Below are 27,366 nucleotides of genomic sequence, written 5' to 3' on the forward strand. Positions count from 1 at the left end.
CTCGGGGGCCCAACGGAGTAGTACGATTCCTCTGCCGAACGCGGGATTCAAACCGGCAACCTTCCAGCCACAGGCACAGATCCTTAGCCACCGAAGGTGCAAATACTGAGATATCCCAGTGGAAACAAGAACTGTATGGCAAAATAATTGATGAGGGATCTATGAAAACCAGCTTTCCATCCCACATCATATCACCATGTCACCAGCTCAAGCACATTTTAAGTCTGAGTTTGCTTCAAAATTCACAGTTCCCTTATCCTGGCAGGAACTGATGATAGTGAGCTGTTGCTCACCTACTCCTAGTCATTCTCAGTTTTTAGTTTGTCTGTCAAACTTAAAAAACTTCTCACACATGATCCCATCATGTACAAGTTAGAGCATGGTCTCTGTCTCATGCGTATATACTGCGTGGTCAATATCACACTTAGGTTATTCCTTAAAATCAATATACAAACAATTTTTTTTTCTTCATATGTGACTTTTCCTAAATGCCACAGAACGCCCTTTATTGTCTGAATGCACACCATGTCATGCCACACTGGTTGAAAAATGCTGCTATATACTGTACACATAGTTTCTCTTACAAGATAAATGAATGCCGTAAAGCACAATTAAAACTGTACAAAACAGAACAACAGAAGAAATAAACTGAATATATTACAAATCATATAAACAGTGAAGGCAATATATCAGCTGACCATGCCTTTGTGTATTATTTCCCATAATGAATTCCACGTTTAAAAATCACAGTTTGTTAAAGTTTTGTTCATTACCAGATTTCCCTGTAATGAAGATTAGTTTCCTCATGCAAAATTAAAAGAAGAAAAAAAACTTTAAATGTGAAAGAGGTTACAGCTCTCTGGATGGTGGTGTTTAAAATTGCAGCTTTCAAACTAATAAAATACAGCAGGGTCCTTTGTGTGATTCAGAATTCTTAATGCCACTCTAGGCACACAACTCTAAGTGCCTGGAAACAGAATGTTCAAAGTGTTACTCATTGAGACTGCCAACCTGAACATGAACAACTAGTAATTCTTATACCAGCACTCAGAATGCAATGATCTTATTTTAAATTCTTGAGAAGATGCATTTTCAGATTTATAAATTCTTTGAACCTGAAGTCTGTACCCATTTACTAAAAGCGATAAAAGATAAGGTCACCTTATTAGCATATACAATTTCTTGTATAAGGAATTCATCCTTTTGCATACTTGCTCTCCATGAGACACACAGACAGGGATAGAAGCCTGGGGTCAGAGTGCAGGGTCTGCCATTGTACAGCGCCCCTGGAGCAGTTGAGGTTAAGGGCCTTGCTCAAGAGCCCAACGGAGTAGGATTCCTCTGCCGGCTGTCAAACTGTCAAATACCATTTTTCTAATTTCTTTTGTATTGGGTAGCGAATTGAGCTTTCAGTAGATGGGTAAAAGAGAAAAGAGTTTGTCTATAGTGTGGTTCTATTCCTCTGGGAAGGGGAATTAAAACTAAGGACACACAAATGAAACAAGTGTCTCAAATGTGTAACACTCTCTTCTGTGCTCCCTGAGAGTACAGTCATTCTTCCAGACTGTAGTCCTCCCTTTTTGTGCTTCTGAGATAGGCTCCAAAAAAAAAATTCCTGATAACGGATGGACACAAAAGAAGTAAAGTGGTAAGAACAAAGTAAAGTAAAAGTTAAGTAGTAAAGTGACAGAAATAGTGAAAGGTAAAAAGATCACACAGTGTTGTAATTTACAAAAAAAAACAAAGCAGCTGATTTTCATCTGATGAAGTGACTATTTAGTACATCTATGCAATGAACACGCGGCACTTTTGATCATTCATTCACACTTAAATTAACTCTACAAAAGGCAGCTTATTGAAGGGAAAACATCTTATTGTATGTTCAGACATAGAGGACGAAGTTATCTGGCCAATGCACACAGACTTCTGGGTTATTTTGTATAGCTGCAGCGTCTTTACCTTATCTGCTATATTCCCAGACAAATGAAAACAGGAAACAGTTCACAGCAGCCTACAAGAGAATAGTTCTAAAATCAACAATAATTAAAATGTGAATTGCTTCAATTGTGTCTTGTAGGTGATAAGAAAGAGATTTTGTTTCTGTATTTCATTCAAAGGAACATCAGATAAAGCAAATCCAAACACTGGAACTACCCTTTCTCTGGATGACTATGTGTTATGATAACAACAACCACATTATGTGTCTTCTGACACCACATATATTTTTTTTATTTTACAGCATTTCTACACAGTCTTTGATAGATTTTTATTTTCGTTTAATGACAAAAATGAAGGGTTCCATGTTTATATGTGCATATAATCAATGATGGGTTCTAAATAACGCTTGTTTTGTACAGTAATTATGCATGCACATAAATGCACATGCATTTAGGTTAAATCCAGAGGTCATCAACAAAAGTAATCAATCAAATTTAAAGGTCTGATAAAAATGGAGTTACCTTTGGACAAGATCTATTAAAACTCAAAGCGGTGTTAAAATTTTAATTTAACTAAAAAGCTAGAAGGGAATGAATAAAATAACTGATTTAATAAAGGAGAAAAAAGAAATGGCAGAATATCTCAGCAGTGACAATTACTGAACTGCACTCAGTTTTTCTAGCTTGTTATATAAATATTTATATTGCCAAAAGAGTCAAGACTCAAAGATTAAACCCAGTCCTTAATAATATCTTACTCACGGAAAAATGCACAAATTTGCATTGTTTCTGACAAACACTGACATGGTAGATGCATACAGGATTAAAAAGATGAGAGTGTGAGAATTTGAAATTATATAGGAGCTCCCAATACCCTGTTAAACAATCAGAAGGCTTTAGAGAAATAAAATATCCTGTATAAAAAGGAAAATTTTGAACAGAACTCAATTTCATCAACATACATATATAGATTCTCAGACCACTTGCTAATGTGATGAATTCTTGTACCAAGTGAATGAGGTTTTAACAATTTCCTGGTTTACTATTTTTATACTTGTAAACTGAAAGAGTCTGAAGAATGTGTTTTTCTTTCAAACTGTGCTCACCGATTTTTTATGTTTTGGTATCTTGACAATTATGGCAGTGTTTGCTTTTAAATGGCATTTTACATCTTATTTTCTAAAATGGATAGAGCTAATCTTAAAATAATGTAGCTTACCAAATTCAAACTAATCATGCCAGTGTCATGCTATATACACTAGGTTTCTCCATTACTGTAGCACAGAAACTGAGAGCTCCACAAATCATATTTACCTACAAAAAAGGACAGCCTGTGCTCACAATCCATGGATTGAAATATTATGTTTAAAAATTGAGTTGTATTATTATAAAAAATAATATCTTGATTAATAGTGGATGACATTTAAATAAGCAAGAACAAAAACAGGAGCAAAAGGAGATTATTGCAGTAAAGAGAGAAAAACCTTCCAACTATAAAAAGTGACATAACACATGCAGTGCACTTTTTAGTTGTAATGTTTCCAGAACTGCATGATCTCCTCAACCTACTGTGCATTGGAGAAACAGGCAAAGTATTTCCATTTAAAAAGAAAACAACAAGGCTCTGGGTTAACACAGGTGTACAATAGGGTTCGTAGTGTACAAGGAGCCTGGTAAGGAGATGTCATACCAGATACCCTGGATTATAAAACTTACATCCTGTTATCAAGAGGCTATTTAGCACTTAGTGCTTCATGTATATTTATACCAAATAGAAATGGTAATTTTAATGTGTGTATGAGACAGCAGTACAAATCCAGAGGGCGATAATCTTCTATAGAAACAACGTGTTCAATTCATGTCTGTATACCAGAACGGGACCCAACCCACTGGCTGAGCTCGTTGTGGGCCTGTCTGTACATGATCTTTATGTACCTACAACTCACTACACTTTTACTTCATTTTTCACTTCCAAGGCTTACACCAGGGTTACACCCCTACTCTTTTCGAGAAACGCCCTAGGATTTTTAATGACCACAGAGAGTCAGGGCCTCGGTTTTACGTCTCATTTGAAGGATGGCGCCTGTTTACAGTATAGTGTCCCCGTCACTATGCTGGGGCATTAGGACCCACATGGACTGCAGGGTGAGCGCCCCCTGCTGGCCCCACTAACACCTCTTCCAGCAGCAACCTTAGTTTTTCCCAGGAGGTCTCCCATCCAGGTACTGACCAGGCTCACACCTGCTTAACTTCAGTGGGTTGCCAGTTGTGAGTTGCAGGGTGATGTGGCTGCTGGCTGACAATAATTAGTATGTTGAGAAGAATTAATGTTGAGAAGAAAAGAGACATAGAGAGTCCCTTCTTCAGGCACCTGAAGAAGACTCTACAGCCGAAACATTTTGTCTCTTTTCTTTTCAGCATTGAATAAACCTTTACTGGTTCCCTTACAATCTGGGATTACTGGGCTCTCTCAGAGCCACAGTGGACAGCATGGGCCCCTTCCAGCCATGTCTATTTATGCCTCCACAGCACTCAAAGGCTGACAACATCCCAGGCACTGCACTGCCACGTCATCCATACTGCCATGCTCTTTTTCCACACTCACATGCATTTCTGGAGATCGCACCCAGAAGCCTCTGCTGCAGAACATCTGCAATCACCGTGTTCTTCCTCAGAGCCCCGGTGGATGTCAGGGACTAATTCTATTTGTATCTTTTATGCCTCCAAAGAATTTACAGGCTGACAGCAACACATGCGCTGCAGCCACACACAAACCCACTTCCCTGCACCCCAGTGATGTTGGGACCAGCTACCCAGCTGCCCTGCCTCTGTTACGTCCCTGGAGAGCACACACACAACAACACATGAGGTGGGTTGGGAAAATTCTCCGCCAAGACACAAAGCAAAAAGAAGCAGCTTTTCCTTCTCTCTCTACAGTCTGTGTGAGAGGACCCCAGTCTCTCCAGTGGAGTCAGGGCTGTTTACAAACAACCATCCACAGATGTAGCACATCAAACCACCAACATTCTGAAGCTGTGGCTTTTTGAACTGACAGTGGCTGTCACAGTCTGGTTATTGTGATATCATCTGGAATAATGTCCACTAGGATTAAAAGGATGTTGAGTTTAAGAGACAGTCTGGACGTTACCAGTAACTTTTGTACACCAAAGGAGGTTGACTGTGAACTTTGATATCTGAAAAAAAGGTCTTGTGAAAGAGGTGTCAAATTTCCTTCCAAAAGCTCTCCACAAATTATAGTCCTTGCCCAAAATACAACCATTGTAAGTTCAAAGCCCAAACAAACATGAAAGACCATTTATGCATGTGTTTCCAGATGTGAATGAGAGCATTCAAGGTAATGAGATGAAACTGTATCTAGAAGCCAGCCTTTAAAATGAAACAAGGATTTTATAAGAAAGCACTGAAATCTGATTTTGTAAAACTTCATATTTTTAAGTGGCAGATGACTGATACATGACACATTGTTTATACCAGAAACAGAAATATGATCTAGACAGATAGGCCATGTTTAGCTTCAGCAAACATACCACCAATTTCTGCAGTTATTTGTTATGCAGGAACATTTACATCACCACCCAAAGGGTTGCATGACTAATAAATATGAAGTCAAGTAAAGCGTGAAGGCAATTTGATTCAAGAACGAGAATGTTAGAGTTTTCCTGTATTACAAAAAATGAATGAAAATAGGCAAGGCTTTGAAATCTCTAGTTACCAATGAATCCATACATCAATTTGTCACTGTCTAGGGCAGAATGTGTAAAATTAGAGAACACTTCTACGCAATAAACAAACATCTATTTATATGGTGAGAGCAAGGGGGAGAGATTTTAATAGAACACAACTGAGACGAAAACGCAACAACCTTTCTGAGTTACAGTTTCTGAGACCTTGTACATAGTGTTCTAAAGGCAAAAAGAAGAGCAGTTTTAAACAGGTTGGTACCTCTACTGGTTTTTTTTTATTTGTATGCCGCTAGTTAGCATACAACACATTTATACAGAAATAAGCACAACAAAAAATGAACTGTACTTTGGAATTAAACACCTACAATGCATTGGATAGCTAAGACATAACTAAAATCTCCCTGTGAGAAAAGTATTTTTCTTTTTAAAGCTTACAGCTTTACAAAAATCAGGAATGAACAAAGCAATTCATTGGCCATATAAATAATACTGGCATTTTCACTTGAAACATATCTGTGATTTCTGTTTCTATGGATACAGTTGAAGATATCTTCATTGATATATAGTCAAGACGACACATAACAATTATTTGGCTATGGTGAACAGTCATTGATGTGTTCTGAACTCGACAACAGCAGATTTTCTGTTTGATCTATTATACACCCCAAAATTGTTTCTTGTTAATTATATTAATACTTGACCAGAATCAAATGCTGGAATATACTGTAAGCCGACCTTTACTCATGGTCAATTGTGGGTCATTTGAAGCATCTGAAGAGCCCAAACTCAGAACACAAATATTAGATTCTAGATATTTAAATAATTGAGTTATAATATATTTGTTTTTTTCTAGAATCACAGTCTTTACCATAGTGATTGATGAGCCATTTGTGACAATCCAATATACTGTACTCCTTTTATGTAAACATTTTAGTTGTTATGGTTATTACTGATGGGCTGGTTGAAGTTAGACTGGAGAGGAATAGAAGGTCTGTGAGATGAAAGGCTCCGACCTACTAAATGGTGTGTTATACAGTATATACTGTACAAGGCAAGATCCACATACAGACCTGTTTTAAGTACTTTTACTCACTCAGAATAAATGCCTTTCACGATGAAATACTTACTGCTTGAAGGCCATTTACTAAAGGCCTTCAGGGCATTAAGTATTGGAATATTTCTGAGCGGTACTTATTTATTTGCAGTAACTTACCTCATAGAGAACTGTGGTGTTGCCATGGAGTAATGGTCCATAACAGATATAGGAGTGACCAACCACCCAGCCTAGATCAGATGCTGCCCACCACACCTGAACATAAAAGATCACATATGTCACACAATGATGAAAAATCCTTTAATTTAAAGAAAAGATTAAACGCAGCTAGAAATAGGGATACCTCTCCAGGACTGAGACCATACACGCTTGCCATTGTCCAATTTAACATTACAGCACAACCTCCAGTATCTCTGACCACTCCCTAGAGAGAGAAAAGAAATTGTATTTGTTTTAGTTTATAATTCATTACACATGAAATAAAAAGAGTCTATAAATAACAAGAAGGGCTTAATGATTAATTGCAAACAAAATATCATACTTTTTATAGTGAGCAGTATATCATGCCTTGAATTGATTAAGAGACTACAGTGTGACGTACAGTACGACATTATTTATTTACAAAGTAGATACATACAGATTTATTTTTTTCCCAAAAAACTATCCTGGAAAGGAACGGAGAATAAATTACAGAACTAAGTACAGTATATTTCAGTTCTGTTTCCTTTGTATATTCTTTACATTTGCAGCTGTGCTCAAAATTTACCATTATATATAAAGTATGATTTTTTTATTATTATTCAGGTCAAGGAAACAGACTCCTAATACAGATGTACAGTATCTGTATTATTACAATGAATTTATGACCCTACTGAAATATGTCTGGTACAGTTCATGTCAGCAACAACAAGAATTTAAATTTATTTATTCTACAGAAACACACAATTTATTTTTAAATCCCTATTATTGTAATATGTATGAAATTTTATGTTGTATTCCTACTTCTATTTTAAATAAAGGACCTTGAGCAGCTCATTGTATTGTATGTTGATATTTTAAAATCAGATTATTTATTTACATAACTTCCACAATTGTGTAAAAAACAAATACATATCCATATATTGAGGAATAAACTTAGTTTTACATCCAAGTCTGATGTTATAAATGTATTGAAAGCAAATGGTATTTCTTTTGCTGCCTGCCACATACTGTTTGTTATTAGTTTAAAAATGATAAAAACCTAAATGCCCATAAACACAAAGAGGAAAAGGAAACCGTTTCAAGTTCCAAAGGTTAATTCCTTGCATTCCCTTTTCTGTGATACACTTTTTTATACCTCTCACAAACTGTGCCTGAACATTTTGAAAAGAAGGCCTGAATCGGCAAAACTCATTCTCACTCTTTCAACAAACAGACATCTCAGATGTAGAGGTAGGACCTACTGTATAATAAGGGCTTCACATAGCAAATCCACCTCCAGGAATAAAACAGGCACTGTATCTCTTGTAACATTTTCACTAGCATATTATTCCAAAGATCCATAGTATCCCATAGTATTCCACCTTCCCAGCACCTCTGATATGAGTGATTTCACTTTAATACGGAGTCATATACTAATGCTTAAAGAAACAATATTAACAGGGGATTCCGTTTCTAAGCTCTACATCCTCCACTATTAACTTCTTCCTAATTGCGCCCCAATGTAAAATATTAGTCTTCTTATACATCCAAATGTCATCTTAGGTATTTTCGTTTTTAGTTTAGTTTATTTTTCCTACACAAAACTTATTTTGGGAGTGGGGGTGGGGGGGCATTTGGAAAGGTGTTATAATCAGTCTGCAAAGCAAAGTAAATAAGGATAACAGTGCAGTTGTCCATAAGAGGTTGTGAAAAGGCAGCAAGTAATCTAGAAATGGAATTGGATAGCTTTGAAGTGGGTGATGGGAAAGATCTGAGTGGAGGTATAAAGGGCTTTACGTTAAAATAGTATGAGCCTAAGAAACTGAAAAAGCAGACTTTCCTGCTGTTAATATACAAAACACTTTATTTTTAGCATAGCTTATATTACTCAGTGGTAGTGGTTTACTGTACATGTTCCTAAAGTAAGACCATTGACTGGTGGCCAACAATGACACCTTCTTCCAGTCTTGTGCAGAAGATATGGGAAGGTACCCTCCTGTTATGACTAATCAATTTTATGATCATATACTGTATAAATCAATGTCTCAAAAAATTCCAAGACAGCTATCTTGCATCTAGCTTTCGTAAATTTATAGAGAATGCAAAAGGAATAGTGAAAGTGATCAGTGATCTTTAAAGGGGAACTGTAATGCTATTTTTATATTTCAGGGTTAGGAAGAATCAGGACTGATGATGCATTTCAAGCCATAATAAAAGTAAAGTGTACACAGCAACTTGTAAAACCTCCAATTTACATCACAAAAAATACAACATTTCCAAGAATGTGTTTCAGAATGAGGCAATAACTTCCAATAATGTATGGTGCCCTGTGAGACTGTAAAGAAGCAGGCTTGTGAATACATCTCTTTAAATCCAATAGAAATATTTTCAATTTCGAGACAGGTTTGCCGAAAAATATTACTTACTTGTTCACTCTGCATACAGTTCATGTTGGAACATTTCTGCAGTGAAATGCCTGCTGCACAGCCTGTACTTATTCGCTCATACATCTAATTACATTATTCATTACGGAGACTACGGAGAACTTGAAAGCAAGTTTGCGACAACATGACGATTTATAGTACACAATTTTTTTCTATAATGTCAATTTCCTTTGTTACTGAGATTTAAGAACTGGTCTGAGAAATTAGGACTGCAGTTCGCCTTTAACATCTGTTAGAAGTCTCTTAGAATTAATTATAATTAATTATAATTAAGATTATAGCTAATCTTAATGAGCTCTTTGCTTCTTGAAGCACAAAGTTAATTTGTCTTCTGCATTTTTTCATTATTTCCTGTACACAGGTATGAGAAGTTTTAGCCTTAATTCTGATCACACATGATTTTGATCTCAGTCGACTTTGACCATCATGCAAAAATATCATGGGAAGGTATTTCAAGGTACTGTAGAGTACAGAGAACTATTACAGTTTTGAGTTTAAAAATAGTGTGCCAGTAAATGAAGACTCAAAGATACCCATATTCTACTGTTATTTCTCTGAAATTGTCTAAGCCTGAGTATTTATTTCATTGGAAAAAGGAAGAGGTTGATGTCTCTGATGCCATTTGTTAAAGCAGACCCATAAGCATGACAAATGGAAGTAATATAAATGCAGATCATCTTCAAACAACACGTTAATCTCCTGTGACGTTTATTAATTGTATACACAGACTAAACGAGACAGGAAATAGAATAAAGACAAAGGTTACACTTGTTTTAAATCATTTAAATAGATTGGCGCAGAACAAATGATCTGCAGAAGTGAAATTACATTTCACATAATGTCTGTAAGTATTCATTGATTGCTGAGTCAAAAACATATTGTGGAGCAGTTTAGAATAAAGGCATTAAAAATTCTAATGGAAGACACCCCAGCGATACTTGCCTTGCATCTCAACCAAAGATAATGATGAAACAAACCATTTATTTATAATTTATGTATTCACAAGGCTCCAGCCATCAACCTCCCCTTTAATCAGATAAGTTACTGTAAAGGAGGCGTACCATAAGAGATCATGCTTCAACTCCACTTATTGATTATAGTGTTTCATCACACGTATAATTTCTTATTTCCTGTCATTGGCTTTCATAATGGCTTTTCACACTGACATGCCAGAAATTCACTGTCTTAATCACAAAAGCACCTTTAATATATAGAGAATGAAATTTCCGTAGCAGAGATTAATACAGAGGTAAAGCTACAAAATTAATGCATGTATCCACAAGGAAAGTCATTCTTCTCACATAAAATGGAATGACTGCTATTTTACGGTGCTTGTGTCTATTAATGAAATACAAGATATACATCAGGGTTAAATCAGTCAGCAATATCGGGCATAATGAAAAAGGCTAGTTATATAGTTAATAAATAAATGAACAATCTGAAAAAAATAATTTAAAATAATCTATTTAAATTATTTTATATTTAATGATTAAAAATATAGATATTATTTAAAATATTTAAAACATTTAAGCTACAGCAAGATACAGTTGAATTTTAAATTAAGGGGAAACATCTGAATATGTTAAGAAAAAGCTGCATCTGGAAAGTGAAGAACATCTTTTCTTTTCAATTACAATGGTGTCAACATATTGGAATAATTCATTAAATTATAAATGTTTGCTTAATGTACATTACTTTTAACTCCTAATTTAAAATAAATCACAAATCCGACCACTAATTACAAATTTCGCAAATACTTCTCTAGACACAGTTCCTGATCCCGGAGGCCTAAACACCTGCTGGTTTTTGTTCTGATTGTTATGACTCCTAGTTACACAACTGAACCTGTAATTGACTTAATAATAGGATTAATTTGATCTGTTTCAGGTTTTAAACATGGTGGATGGTGCCCTTTAGCTATTTGCTTTCATAATTAAAATAAACTGTAGTTTTTCAGCCTTGCTTGATAAAAAGAAAATATTCTGGTATTCAGAAAACAGCATTCTCAAGACGGGATTGTCCTGCTGTACGCACTCAATTTTATACATACACTTGTTTGATATTTGCTGTTCTACATAGCTGTATCCAAAAGGGAACAATACAGTTCTTTGCTCCTGTAAATTAATATTAATGGAGGTGCTGGAACACGATTGGTACTGTGATTATTCTGCATTGGATAATGAATGAACAAGTTCGTGCAATGGTAACATAACTGGCTTTTTTTCATTCATTATCCAATCCATATTCATATAAATACCACTCAGTTGTGAGACATGATCATACTGACTATATGCCAATATGTTACTGATAGTCTGCAGTTCTATTGGTCTTTCAGGAGAATTGTTTTATGAATGGAAATAAAAAAGAATATTCATTCTGAGGACTCAATTTTAGTTATTGCAGCATTAAAATGATTTAAACAAAAATTGCTTGTGCGGGCATCTGGACCACTAAATAAACTAAGTGATTAACTTCCACCATGAAGGAGCTCACCACTGGACAATCACCCCTAGGCATGTATTGCACAGTGTATACTGGGTTTGTAGTGTCAATAGTGAGAGACATGTGACATGTGAAACAAATATACAAAACTGAGTTTAAAATAAAGATTCCAAAATTTTAAAACAGCAAGCAAAATTAGCTGATACACAATTTGTGGTTAACGTCATATATTTTTGGAACAAAAACAATTATAGACTCCAAAATAATATCACAAAAAAGCCTAGCCTTGATTAAATCCCCTGTTAGGATAAGTGTAACATACAACTTTATTCTAAATTGATATGAAATTAATTATTATGCCTAAGAAAAATAACTGAACTCACACGATCAACAGTATGAAGATCTTCTGGGTTCTGAAAAATGTTAATACTGTAGGTTATAAGGCTTTGAAGATTTTGAAATCACTCAAAAGAATTTCTATTGAAACTGACAGAAACATAAGTATTAAACACTACATTGATACAAATACTTTATGCCAATGAAAATTTGGATAATCCTATGTGAGGTTTTCCTGGGAGCTTCTATCTTCTGTGTGAATCAAACTGAAAAGTGTCTATCACATGCAAATAGCTTAGCAGATAAGAACGAGAAAGACACTAATTCAACAGTATAATTGAAAAACATAAACTCAGGCAATTATGTGTTATCAATACTTACTCACTGAACTGGTCAAACCCAAAAAGACACCTAGACGTTTTATTACGTGATGTAAACCTTTATGGTGAAGCTGAAGTAGTTTATCAACTACTTACTTTTTTATTTTTTACTACTTTTATTTTTTATTCCAGAATGAGGTTTGAGAACAGACAGTATGAGTCAGAAAACCAGATGGGAAGTAAACATATAGCAATGTATAAATTACGGAGTCAGTGTATGATGAACATCTAACTATAACGTGTACTGTAACTGCTACAGTAACTTCACATACTTTATCTCATTGTCACCTGCCACTTTCATAGAATCAATTAATGCAGGCTTAGACATAATGGAAGTCTTTGTCTGAACTAAATTCTCCAGAAAAGTGGTGGAAAATTAGGGGGGAAGGTCATTAACAATTAGAAGATAATTTATTGTGTGATTTTATAAAATCAGGAAGTGTAGACTTCCAGGGTTAGTCAACATCTGTTATCTGAGGAAGAAAGCTGATCCTCTGCCACTGCCCCTGCACAAGAAGGAAAAAGAGCATTGTCCATCTGACTGTGGGACTTGTAAATTTGGAGAAGTTACAGTTTAAAGAGTAAAGAGTTTGTGAGAAAGAATTTTTAGGGTCCTTGGAGGTGACAGTCCTGGTTCTGACTCTGACAAATTACAGGCAACGTATGTACAAAGTCTATTTTTGGGCTCCAAAAATGTGAATGTGTCCTCTCGGTTACAGTGCCTTGACTTCTGTGCTCTTTTGATTACATTTCATCTAGCCTTTATTATTGTTGACGAGACAAGCCAGTCTAGAGAGAAGTAGGTGATACAAAATGTAGCATCTGAAACCTTTAAAAGTGGTTACAGGTCTGAGTTATATGAGTTATATTTAACTTATTTTATCTGTTATTTAATTAAATTATTTTGAAATTTAATTGCAGAAGAGCCCTACTTACTCCCAGTACTTTTTTTATAAAGTGTCTTTAAAATTAATTACTCATAATCTGCCCAAAGTTCTTCTCATGGCTACAGCTTTTGCTTATTTGGATGCAATATCAGAATATGATACCTCTTTTGTTCTGCAAAACCCAGTCATTTTACTAGATTTAACAGAAATCGGCACAATGACAATATTTAAGGGTGTTATCAAAGTTTCTGTGTTGCCATTCAGTAAGGCATTAAGACAAAATCTCTGCTGAAAGAAATTTCTACCTTTAAAATGTTTTGTTTTGGCTCTTGTCACCAGAAAACAAGCCCCATTTTTCTCATTGTCACTAATTAATACACTTTGTTTCGTGGTAAATAACATCCTGAAGCACTGACTGAGTCCAAGTGTTGTAAAGTACCTTTGGCGTCCCGGTGGTTCCTGAGGTATAGAGAATATAAAGTGGGTGATCAGAGGAGACGGGCACACAGTCATGAGGGTTAGCAGCAGCCATCTCTTCATCCCAATTGAGGCTGATATCAGGCGCCATGGAAACAGTCTCCTGTACGACAAAAGTGATGGTGTTTTTCAGCTTGCATTATCTGAACATGCCCCAGTTAAATCAAAGGTGCATGCATTTTTAATATGATTTTTCTCTTTTATTCTGTCATCAAGCGGACAAAACTGAAAGCAATCCACAGCACATGCTCTAGTATCTCATTAGTGATACCAAAAGTGTATTAGGTCACAGCTTAAATGTCTTAAAATTGTATGGCATTCTATACAGTACACTTCATTTAGCAGAGGACATTATAGAACGTGAGGAACTTTCTGAGGTGAAGTGTATGAATTTGTTGCCTCTTAACAAATCACAAACTTGTAGTTGGCAATTAAGCATATCTAATTAATGCATTTTCTCTTCATTCCTAACCCTTTATCTGTTGTGCTTTAAGAACTATAGCCACTTCCAGAAACAATTCCAGCTGAAGATACTTTCTAGATATTTTTCATCTCATAGAACCTATTAGTTAATTCATTTATTAATTGAATTTTCCTGCAGCAAATGGGGTGAATATCCTCAGATCCAGGTAATGGATTACAAAGAGTGTTTTCCATCTCATATCTTTAAAGCTTTTGGTCACAGTTTTCTCAGATTTCCATTAAAGAAACAACTGCAGCTTCCAAGGTTTTTAAAAACCCTTGAAAACTGTCAGCAATGAAATATAGCACAAAATTCAAAAAGAAGGAAGAAAAATTAAACATTTTCTGTTAGTTTCCATGGTTACCCAGGACATTGTCCTTTTGTCTTTGCTGCATGTTATTGTGAAAGCAAAAATATTTCCAGTCACAAGATAAATGAATATGTAGAGTATTGCCATATTTACATGAGCACCCTCAACAGATATAATACTAAACATAAAACAAAGCGGACATCAGCACAAGATAGTATCTCGCAGCTTTTGGCAGCACTGCATTTAAGGCCTGATGCAGACACTTGAATTTAAGTTAAATTGTAATAGCTTTTTTATCTTAGTAAGTTATATTTTTTTCTTAAGATGCAAAAATGGAATAGAATGTGTTAACAATTCAAATGGCAGAAACAGATGGAAGAAGGTCAGAGTCTGAGAAGAGTAAAGCTACTGTATATTTTGCATTGCAGTTTTGGAATGATTTTCTCTCTCTTAGCATGAGGCCAGCTAGTAGATCACCCAAATGGATTGGAATTACAATGCATTACTCAGTTTAATTGCCTACTGGCTTGCAATGAAATTGACCAGTGAATACAGATGTCAGGCTGAACTCAGTCTGGCCTTGAGCCAGCTTCACAGAATGGCGATGACATTTGTATGGTATATTTGTGAGAGTCTTTCTGTGCAATATGAAATACTTTAAACAAAGCAGAGATTCACACTTTTTGTTTGAGTGGATTGACAACTTTTCTGTCTAGTCAAGTATGATCTTCTCTGCCCGCTCTGCATTAAAAATATAGAAATGTTACAAAAGGCCATTGGAAAAGTTCAGTCATTTGGCTGTTAGTAGGTGACTGAATAAAGGATTGTGTCCAGTTGTTTCTGAAAGGAAATCGAGTTTTTAGCTTGTTCTAGACTCACACAATCCTTTAGTAAGTTTTCTCTTCAAAAGGATTAGTGCAGATGTTCTTTGTTAATATTACACTATCTGCCTCCCCCCTTCCCTTTCCAGTAACAAACGGTTATTTTGCTAAAGCTGGCTCTTTGCTGAAGCCAGACAGATGTGATCTCAATTCAGGATACAGCAAAAAGGGTAATACTGTGGGACATCTCTTCTGTTGTGTCTAGAACAAGCTACCCAGTTAGACTGTTGAAGCATACTGGTGCCCTTCATGAAACAGTTGCATGGGATCTGCAAACACCACATAGTTAATGCTTCATTCAGTAAGAATTGTGCCACAATAGTATTTGTGGTACATCTCAATGTGTTTATTGAAGCTTAACGCACTAAAACGTAAAACAATCAAGGAAAAGTATAACAGAAGGCCTAAACTAACACTTGTTCTCATATTATATGAAAGATTCAGGAGCTTTATAATATGCAAGGTATGAAAATGACATTGAGATTTATTGTGGAAAACACACTAAATGTGAATAGTATTTAGCATAGTGTATCACTTTAAATACAGTTGCAAGAAAAAGCATGTAAACCCTTTGGAATGACCTGGATTTCTGCATTAATTACTCATAAAAATAATAGACAAACACAATTTGCTTAAACTAATAACGCACAAACAATTGTACTTCAGTACTGAACACATCGTTTAAACATTCAGTCTTGGTTGGAAAAAGTATGTCACCCCTTGTATTTAGTAACTGGTAGAACCTCCTTTAGCAGCAATAACCTCCACCACATGTTTCCTGTAGCTGCTGATGAGACTTGCACAACGGTTAGGAGGAATTTTAGACCATTCCTCCTTTCAAAACTGCTTCAGTTTAGTGATATTTCTGGGATTTCTTGTGTGAACAACTCTCTTCAGTTCATGCCACAGCATCTCACTTGGGTTGAGGTCTGGACTCTGACTTGGCCATTCCAGAAAACATGGCCAAACAGAAAATTCTGTTTAAGCCATTCTGTTGTTGATTTACTCCTGTGTTTCAGGCCATTGTCTTGTTGCATCACCCCAACTTCTATTAAGCTTCAGGTGATGGACCGCTACCCTGACACTCTCCTGAAAAATGTATTGATACAATTTTGAATTCATTGTTCCCTCTATGATAGCAAGCTGTCCAGGCCCTGAGGCAGCAAAGCAGCCCAAAACCATGTTGCTCCCTCCACCATGCTTCACGGTTGGGATGAGGTTTTGGTGTTTGGTATGTAGTGCTTTATTTTTCTCCAAACAGCGTTGCGCTTTTCTGCCTGAGCATTCAACTTTTGTCTCATCCGTCCACAGAACATTGTCCCAGAAGCATTGTGGAACATCCAGGTGGTCTTTTGCAAACGTTTTGGAGAGCAGTGGTTTCCTCAATGGTGTCCTTCAATTAACACCATTCTTGTGTTTTTCTTATAGTGGACACATGAACAGAGACTTTGGCAAGTTCAAGAGATTTCTGCAGGTGCTTTGCTGTTGCCCTAGGGTTCTTTTTCATCTCCTACAGCATTGCACGCTGCGCTCTTGCCGTGATTTTTGCAGGATTCCCACTCCTAGGGAGAGTAGCAACAGTTCTGAATTTTCTCCATTTGTAGACAATTTGTCTTGCTGTGGATTGATGAACACCCTTTAAATCTAGTAAAAGTCTTTAGAAATGCTTTTGTAGGCTTTTCCAGCTTTATGCATCTCTACAATTCTTCTTCTAAGGTCCTCTGATATTTCTTTTGATTGGGGCATGGTTCACATGAACTCTTTCTTGAGAAGAGCAGACTCTGTCAGTAACCAACCTTTGTGTGCCTTTTTATAGGGCAGGGCACCTCCAACCAACACCTCCCATCTCATCTCATTGAATGGAACATCTGACTCCAATTAGCTTTTGGAGAAGTCATTAGCCTAGAGGTTTACATACTTTTTCCAACCTAGACAGTAAATGTTAAAACAATATGTTCAGTACTGACAAGAAGTAAAACAATTGTTTTTGTGTTATCTGTTTAAGCAGATTGTGTTTGTCTATTATTGTGACTTTGTTGAAGATCAGACCAAATTTTTATGAGTAATTAACAAAGAAATTACTGTAGGTCATTCCAAACATTTTCTTGCAACTGTACATTAATATATCTTAATGTATCACTTCAAATATATTGCTGCCTAATTCATGGGAGTTTTCAGTAATACACAAAACCTGAGAATGATGTTAATGTTAAGCCTTTCTTGAGAATGTCTCACTTAATTAGAAAGCACTTAATATGCCTCAATTTTCTAAAATACAATGTACTAATATAAAACTGATTAGCTAGTTCACATATTTCCAATTATTCTGTAGTGACTGCTTTGCATTTTACTACATAATCCACATTGAGAGATTCCTACATAAAGCAAAACACTGGACTATCTGCAGTAAGGATTAATGTCAGGCTGGAAACTGTTGAAAATTCTTCTGTGCATAAAGCTAGACAGTAATGACTAACTATTTGAGAATAAAGCTATCTTTAGATAGCATTCAAGATGTAGTACATTCAATACATCCAATATGGAACAGGAATCATTCGAAAGCAACAGGTTGGAACTGAGCAACAGGCTATCGATCAATTTCAAAAGCTGCAATTTCAAAAGTCATTAAAGTAAAGGTTTTTGTCCTGCACTCTGAATATTTTAACCATTGAAATGAAAAAAAAAATTCATACCAAGGTAAATAATTCAATAGGTCTTACCATGTTGGGACGATTATATATCAGGACTTTCTCAGGCTTGTGTTTGCCAAGTTCCAGTGCTTTCTCAACCAGAGGGATATATTCCACTCTTCTCCCAGGTTCGATGCCAAAGGAGGCTGTTACCACCATTTTAGGCTGCAATAAAGTGTAAGTGGCACATAATATATCGAGTCAAATGTTACTTTCACGGTAAGTACTTTTTGTGGTATTTTTCATTTAAAACATCTTGTTTGTTATCATCAACAACAGTCCTTTAGCCTAGTTTCAGGTCACAAATAAGGGGAGCTATGCAAAACTAATTTATTCTGCTAGATTAGTTTTCATTTTGTAAAATAATTTACTTCTGAATATTTTTTAAACTTGCTATGCATTTACAGTACACTCCACAGCATTTTATGAACTTCACAAAGACATGGAGCACATTACTCTATTTCGCACTCATAATATACCATAATAAGTCACACTTGATATGGCATTAATTTAACAAACCCTGCAAGATTCATAAGGCTTCAGTACTTGCAATACAAATTTCCACCTTAAGGTACTGACCATGTAAAAGAACGGCTCAGAGCAATGTGTACATTTCAATGATTATTTTTCCTTCCCTTTTCAAACAATCTCTTCAGTACATCCTAATATGAGATACCTTTACACTGTTTTAACAGTCCACCTGTCACAGTAAGGGACATTTATTTAAACCTTTATTTGTAGGTAAACAAGTATATTCCAAAATGGATTAAACATAATTAATCAACAGTTAACAGTTAATCAACAGGGGATATGAGTGGCCATATTGAAAAATTAAGGCAAATGTTCTCCAAATGTTTTTTTCAGGTTATGAAGGTAGACATTGAAATATAGAAAATGGAGAGCTCTTAATCTACTGTTTGCGAGGCCCATTTAACACTCTGTTCAAGTGCGTTCTATCCATATTTACAGTACCATCCACAGGATTGTTAACAGGAACGATAACTCCTATGTATATTTTTTACTGCGCAGTAATGAGACAAATGCTTATATTTCAGGCAGTCTGCATAGGTGCTTCTCTAGCAGTCTTTCATATCTACTGCTATTCCACAACCTTGACTGGTGCTAAGAGCACCTTGTCTTCATTTCAGTGCTGTTATTTTTTCAAGATCTACCAGATACTTACAGACAATCAATATAACTCTAACACTAAAGAAAACATCCGTAAAAACATCCGTAACCCCTCAAACCTGCATATTATGTGGGTCTTGCTGCAATACTGTAAGCATCCGCAGTGTAAGCAGTAGAAAATAACTCTAGACATGAGGGTTTTAAAATGAATTAACACCCTTATGGTACCTGCAGAAAACCATGATATGCCAATATCCTCAGTGCCTTGCTTTAATCCCAGACAAAAATGTTATACTCTAGTGAAATCGATTTTTCTTGCTGCAAAGTTAGAAATAAAATGCAGATATAACACTCCAACTGGTATTATGACTTCAATAACTATCCATAAAAATAATACATTGGAGTGAATAATAGCATTATAACTTCACATGCCCCACATTTACAATACCTACTGTTTTAAGTAAACACCAAAAGCAGTGTGAAAATTCAGAACAAGTGGCTAAGTCTTCTTTAAACTACAATTTATATCCAAAGCACAGCTATCATTTGTTTATGTTCTTTATAGTAAATTTTTAAAGGATCCCAAAGAACCGCTTCAACAATATCCCTGGTAGCTAGAGGCAGACACCCACAAACACTTGTCTGAAAAAGTGAGAAGAACATAAGGAAGGTTAAGTACGCTTGGAGGCCATTTGGTCCACCTCTGTCAGAAAGCAAAACACTTCACCTTGGCATGGTCAACACGAACAGACAGCTCCTTCGATGCAAATCCACCAAATATCAGACTGTGCGTGGCTCCTATCCTGGCACAGGCCAGCATGGCGAACATGGCCTGGGGAATCATGGGCATGTATATGACAACAAGGTCACCTTTCTTCACCCCATTCTTCGCCAGAACTCCGGCTAATCTGGAGACCTGGGAAGAAACACAAACGGCTCTTATTTAAGAAGCAGTGGGATATGAAATTTATTGACACATTTATTTATTCTCACCTCTTTCAGCACCTCACTGTAGGTGAAGAATTGTTTTGATCCTGTAACCGGACTATCATAAATGATAGCAGTCTGGTCCCCCCGTCCACTTTCACAATGACGATCAATAGCATTATAGCAAATATTCAGCTTTCCACCGACAAACCTGAAAATAATAAACATGACGTTAATGAACTACAGCTAGGATTACTGTTTTTACAATACTGTTTGCTGTTCTAAATACACTTCTTAGCATAAGTTAAAATGATTTGAACAAATGTTTATGCATTTACTTTCTTATTTATTAAATCCAAATACAACTACGCAATCAAGTTAAAATGACTAAGTTACATATAATACCTGAAACCTCAGTATGTATTACTTTCTTACGAGCTGAAATGGTTTCGTATATTTGTTTGCAATGAATACATTACAAGTGAATAACCTAAGTCAGTGCCTTTGAAAGTCTCATTCAGAAAACAATCAGCACAAACACATATTGCTTTCACCCAGTTCTGACTACTACTACTTAATAGCAATAACAGAAGTCTGAAAGCAATTTCAAGTTCATAAATACCCAGATTAAATCAAAATCTTCACCCTCCCACCAAAAGTAAATTACAAACATAGTACATGATGATTGGATTCCATTGGGGCTAAATTATTGTCAATATAAAAACCACCATTTATATGCACTGTACTCATTTGGCGAAAGAATTGTTTTAATCCAAGCTTCAGTCAACATAATCAGTAATCCTTGGCCTCTAGGTTAGGTCTTTCCCTAATCATCTAATGTTGTTTCCAGTTCCACATAACCACCCAAAGGGTGCTGAAAACTTCATTTCAAAACTATAATTTTATTGTGATCTGAAATGAGTTTCAGTTTGGTCTTTAATATAATAAAACTTTTGAAAACTACATGATTCAAACTTGAAAGTGCAACAAAGAAGCACCAAAAAAGTTATTGTAAAGGACAATACCCAACCAAATGAAGCCCTTTTAGAACACAACAATATTATGATACAATTAATAACATCCTAAAGCATTCAATCACTCACTGCAACTGCGTCACCTGGTTTTTAATATATTTACAATTAGAGGATTTTCTCTGAAGGTCCTACCTTAACTAAAGTTAATTTAGATCTATTGATCAAAGATAAACTGTTCAAAGGTATTGATTAAGTCTTCCCTAATTTCTTGTCATTTGTTTCAACAATTGTTGCATTTCATATTAAGGATTGTTTCATGTTTAAAAGGAGTTCAAAATGTTGTGAAATGTTGTGAAAATGACTTAATTAGTGATCACTGTAACAGGCAGAGAGCCAAAACTGTTTGTCAAAAGTTGAAGATGCACCATTGTCACAATTGTAAACATCACTCTAATGATTTTCAAGTGTTTTCTAAAACACAGATGTAGTTTTATTAGGCATTAAGTGGCATTCAAATGATAGGTTTCAGTTTTCACTGAACATTTCCCTAAACTGCACTGCTAAGATTCACATTCCATTCTCTAGGGTCAGTAGACTTTCTCCTTTCATTAGGTTGCATAAAACTGGGAGACTGTCCTCTGCTGGGCTTTGGCAGAAGATGCTATCAAAAACCTTGTTGACCCCCCCTCCCCCTCCCCTTAGTGGGGATAGGCGTTTAGTCATAGCCCCACAGACAGTACCTTTGCACCCTTAAAATAATCCTGTCTGATGGGGTTTCTTGGGATGCTCTGTTGGAGGGTTGGTAGGGAATGATTTACTAGGCTATTTCCTAGGAGGACGGATGGGAGAAGGTAGGAGGCAGCGAAGGAAAAACTGGTATTGCTCTTTTTCGTCCATTTTATAGCTCACGGGGAATAATTATATCCAAGAATTAGCTGTGATTCAGGATGTTTATTCAGTATTTAGGTACATTGAGAAACTGCATGGCCAAAGCCCAGTCCTCTAGCCATAGCATGAGGGAGCTGGGACCCCTGTACAGAGGGGTAGCTCCATAGGTGAAGATGGGGTGGAGAATGGATGCATGAGGTAAAATGCAAAATGAGGGATTTGCATATAAAATGGATGAGGGATTAGGGATTTTTGGACTTGTATATGTATATGGTGGCACAATATTTAGCATTGCTGCCTTGCAGCTATGGGGCTCTAGGTTCAGTGTGGAGTTTCTATGTTCTCCCTGTATTCACATGGGTTCTCTTCAGGTGTTTCCTCCTACAGTCATATAAAGACATGCTGTACTGGCAGATTAATTGGCTTCTGGGAAAGCAGCCCCTGGTGTGTGTTTGTGTATGTGTCTGGATGCAATGGATTGACATCGTATCCAGGGTGTAGCCTGTCTTGTGCCCCTTGCTTGCCGAGTTAGGTTCTGGCTTCCTTTGCAATCTTGTATTGAATAATGCAGTAAGAAAATGGAAGAATATACAGTGAAGCCCTCTGTATCTGAGATAATTAGGTACTTTGAAATCTCCAAGATCGGGATTTATGCAAATGGAGAATGTAATGTCTCATGGGTAAAATGAGATATGATTCCATAGCTTGTGAAACAAGTATTTCCATAGGATTTTATTTGTTATTTTAGAAATACTGTTAGCATTGATTGGTAGCAGGCATTTTTAAAAGAAAATGAATACCGTTAACTTGAATCACAACATTGTTTTCCCCCGATATTTGAAGTTATTGCAATTAGCAGGTTTAACCACTGATGGGAATCCCAGTAACGTAAAAAAAAACAATTGGTAGCACTTGTACAAAGGAAGACTAAAATGCAAAATGCTGAGCAACCTGTAACCTCGAGCACCACACTACACCATTCAACTTCAAGCACTGCGTAGTAGTGCAGTTTGAAACATGACAAAGTAATGTTGTTGTGAAATGTGCAAAATAAAATCTGCTCAAGTGGCTTGCAGTGCAAAGTTTTGTACTTTTTTATGTAAAGAAATTGAATCCAAATATAGTGACTTGTTCTATGCCATTGAGGTGTAATGGCTAAGCAGAAGGAAAAGCTTCATGTAAGATATTAACATTCCTGCTTTCCTTATTTAACATAACACTGAATGGTACATGAGAATATGCTAAATCCTTAATGACATAATTAAAATAGAATTAAAAATTTGGTACAGCTTTTGTATTCAACTTGATGAAGCAACAAACATACAAAAGCAGGCATTGCAGTGTCTTAAGCTTTTGTCCACTCTCTGCCTGTCAGTGAAGTTAATTAAAATTTGCTTTTGTGTAAGCTTCCATACTCCATTACCTTTACACACGGTTTACACTGTTTGAACTGAGGTAATGTGCTGTAATATTGTTCAAGTAAAAACTGAAGTGTTTTTTGAGACCCACATATTTGATTTGTCCTGTAGACTGCATCATTGCTGCAGGCCATCTTAAGAAAGGGTTCCAGATACACTTGGCATGCCACTAGAGAAACACTAATCTTTGTAAATAGCCACAGTGGGTGTTAATTTATTACTGTAGTGTTGATGAAGGGCCAAAAATATCATATTCTCATTCTTACATGAATATAATTAGTTTCGTATTTAGATGGCCCGCACAATGATAATGGTACTTGGATTTTTTTTAGTGCTGCTTTTTTGTTGTTGTTACCTGTTTTTTTTTTGCTCTACTTCATTGCGAGTTTTTGTGTTGTTGGGGGTAGGTATAATATAATGATATGATGTAGCTGAAAACTTTTGCATACTTCGCATATTTACTGAAATGAATGATTTGGGCTCTCATGGCATGAACGCAATATTTTTTCTGTGCTAATGACAAATTCAAAGGCACAAAAGGAAAACTTGAATTCTGCACCTCAAGTATAGAAACAGTCATCTACGTTGCTTTCCCACCCTGAACACCTTCCTCAGAGAAAATATCAAGAATAATAGTACAGTGAAGGAACACAGTGATATAATGTTCAACATCCTTAGACTCCAAACCACTTTCAATAAGTATTTTCCTCCTGACACTGAAAATTATGACTGGATTTGCAATTCATTTAACAGCACGGCCCTTAACTTCAACAGCAAAATCACAGAGCAGTATATTGAACTCAAATGCAGAACCAATAGTGACTTAAAGTCAGATGTTTACAGTGACAATCTGAACAAGTGCTAGGAAAAGTACCTAAAACTTAAAATTTCATTAAGTATCTAAAAAAGTACTCATAAAGAATGACTTCCCAGATCTTGTAAATCAACCTCTTCTTAAAAGCACTTCATTCTCTACCATTTATCTGAGTAAGACTCCAGATTTGTCTCCAAAAAACAGAAACGTATTGCCCAATACGTACATTCAGCTGTCCAATATCACACCATAGATCAAGTATCTTTGTTCAGTGCTTATCCATCACATTGAATTTAGTAAGTATTCTCATTTTATGTATTTTATCTTTCATGGCAACTGTGATTTGGTGGTAACTATTATTATTTGTTGAAACCACATAATTAAAATGATGGCATCAAATTATGCTACCAATACAGATTCTTGCTCATATGATGGCACATGGTGCCATGTTATAAAAAACACATGGTTACTCTGAAATCAGTTCAAGAAAGAAAAACCCAAAACATTCTAGGACTTAAAGATTATCCTATGCTGACAGCCTAAAGTAGCTGAATCCTTTTAGCCTGGAGCAGATAAGCCTATGAGGAGACCTGAAACATGCATTCAAATTTCTCAATAATATTGACAAAGTCAACCCAGTGGAGTTCTTCAGAATGAACAGTGAATCACAAACCAGAAGACACGAGTGAAAACTACACAGAAGAGCACTTAAAACCAAGAAAAGGAGGCACATCGTAACACGGAGGGTATGTGAGCGTATGTTACCAGCTATCCAGCTATATTTCCAAAGCCAAAACCTTGTCTTCTTCCTAGAAACAGTTGGATGACATTTTGGGTCAGTTAGCTATTAACTACCAACCAGGCTTGATGAGTCCCATTACCTCATCTCGTTTTTAACCTTTCTTATATACTGTATTTATATTAGAACTGTAAAAACTCCCCTGAAAACATATTTTTGACACCACTAAAATATTGTATCTGAATAATAATCATCATCATCATCAGGTTTTAATAGTCAAATTTTAAACTCTTTTATCACCAGTCCAGATTTCCATGCATGGGTAACATGTTCAACTATATTTTTTATAATTGTTTGTGTGTTATGGAAAGTTTACTGAAGTGATGTTGAGTAGCTGGCCCAGGTTCAGCATAATCATCTGAAAAGATATGCATGCTATTCAGAAGATTAATATTCGCTCTGTTCTTCAAGCAGATATAATAGAATAGATTTGGCTGTTTGTTCAATTAACTAAAAGACGTCTAATCCTTTAAATAACTTTTTACACTCATATGGGCAATAACAGACTTACTATTAGTTGCAAACAGTGTAAGTAATGAAATTAAACTATGGAGATTTGAAAAGTAAAATAAAATATAAACTAAGGTAAATAATAACGTAATAAAAATATCAACTAAGGTAAATATTAACATAATAAAATATCAACTAAGGTAAACAATAGCAATCAAAAGATACAAATAGAGTGTGACAAAGAAGTGCTATTCATCATTGTGTGTTCTGTATTACACCGAATCTTTGCACAACCGGTTTATGAAGGACTGATCAGATTAAAGTTACTCAGCTTCAGTAATGTCTGGGAGAAAAAGCCTGAGCTCGTTTTCAGATGTAAACCCTTGCTTTTAGAGCACTTTTGGGAAGTAATTCTATAGGTGGCTCATTGTGCAACACATTTGTTTTTTTCCTTCCACGAAATACGGTACAAGTTGCTCTTTTTACAAAATGCCTTGTTCAAAAAGGGAAATTAGGTAAAAAAATTAGACTTTGCCACGATGAGATCATCAAATCATAATTTGTGCATGATATAAATAATTATATTAAAAGAACATTCTTATTTAACGTTTTTATTTTTATACATATACTTTATACCTACAGTAACTTAACCTCGCATTTCGCAATAAGAATGCATACGACAGTCGCAACTGACATACACATAAGGTATATTTGTTTAACCTCAGCATGCATTGGTGTTTACTTACTCAAACTGTGATATAAAATTCTGCACCTCCAAGATACATTGTATCCCCAAGCGACCAGCGAAACGGCCGCGAAGCTGATGTACAGTAGCTCTGAAGTGGCTAAATATTCCTTACCATTTTGGAAATGGAGGGTTAGAATAATCCAGCATATTGCTCCATGGTTTGAACCAGGTTATGCGCTGTGCCGCGTTAGCCCAAAAGTTTGCAGGATCACGGAGAGAAGTTCTGAAGGCTTCATCATAAACTGTGTTGTCAAAACGACGATTCGAACCTGTTGCATTGTGTGTACTTCGAGTGGTTACTTTATACTGCAACAGTCCGGGCGAAGTTCTTGAAAAGCTGCTGTCAGCGTGTGTTGTTACTTTCCAGGTACTCCTGAAGACAGATCGCGAAATCGTGCTTTTCCTACCTAAACTATTTTCATTACATAACCCTTTAGATCTTTTAAAAGGAATAAAATGTGTCCCACGTTTGGCTTTAGTTACTGTTCTGTTATTCACAAACAAATGATTGAAAATGCTTGACTGCAAAAAGCGCATCTTTTCTGCATATACTGTATGTATTCAGCTGAGTTACAACTTGTCAGCGCTCCGTAATCATATGCATCTACTTGCAAATCGCGTACAGCAAATTACGTAATTGCGTTACGAAATCCCAAAACTGCAAAGATCTGGACAAGCTTTCCGAAAGTGTTATCCTTAGACGTTATGGAAGTAGGAGGAGACAATTGGCACACACTTAAGGTTGGTTTTGAGAACCTGATACTCTTCCAGCTGACCTATGAACTGGAAATGAAATCAAGCTAAACCTTACAGTGGTGTGAGAAAGTGTCTGCCCCCTTCCTGATTTCTTATTTTTTTGCATGTTTGTCACACTGAAATGTTTCAGATCATCAAACAAATTGAAATATTAGACAAAGATAACACAAGTAAACACAAAATGCAGATTTTAAATGAAGGTTTTTATAATTAAGGGAAAAAAAATCCAAACCTACATGGCCCTGTGTGAAAAAGTGATTGCCCCCTAAACCTAATAAC

At 35.9% G+C, this 27,366-nt stretch overlaps 1 protein-coding gene across 2 annotated transcripts in view; it reads right to left on the bottom strand.

Moving 5' to 3' along the window:
- The window catches only part of acss3 (acyl-CoA synthetase short chain family member 3), a 98,773-nt gene extending 71,680 nt beyond the window's left edge, over positions 1–27,093 (bottom strand). Inside the window, exons 1-7 of one of the 2 annotated variants that reach the window (XM_088647244.1) lie at positions 26,444–27,093; positions 20,307–20,451; positions 20,041–20,229; positions 18,216–18,350; positions 13,804–13,944; positions 7,039–7,119; positions 6,855–6,950 (exon numbers count right to left, since the gene is read on the bottom strand). In XM_088647244.1, the coding sequence (XP_088503370.1) occupies positions 6,855–6,950; positions 7,039–7,119; positions 13,804–13,944; positions 18,216–18,350; positions 20,041–20,229; positions 20,307–20,451; positions 26,444–26,868 (1,212 nt within the window). In that variant the 5' untranslated portion in view covers positions 26,869–27,093. The remainder of the gene's footprint in view (positions 1–6,854; positions 6,951–7,038; positions 7,120–13,803; positions 13,945–18,215; positions 18,351–20,040; positions 20,230–20,306; positions 20,452–26,443) is intronic. The other variant, XM_088647243.1, reaches the window with a different exon arrangement.
- Between the last annotated feature and the right edge of the window lie 273 nt (positions 27,094–27,366).

The sequence above is a fragment of the Lepisosteus platostomus genome, chromosome 9 (assembly GCF_059453375.1).
Source record: "Lepisosteus platostomus isolate fLepPlt1 chromosome 9, fLepPlt1.hap1, whole genome shotgun sequence".
NCBI classification, from domain to species: Eukaryota; Metazoa; Chordata; class Actinopteri; order Semionotiformes; family Lepisosteidae; genus Lepisosteus; species Lepisosteus platostomus.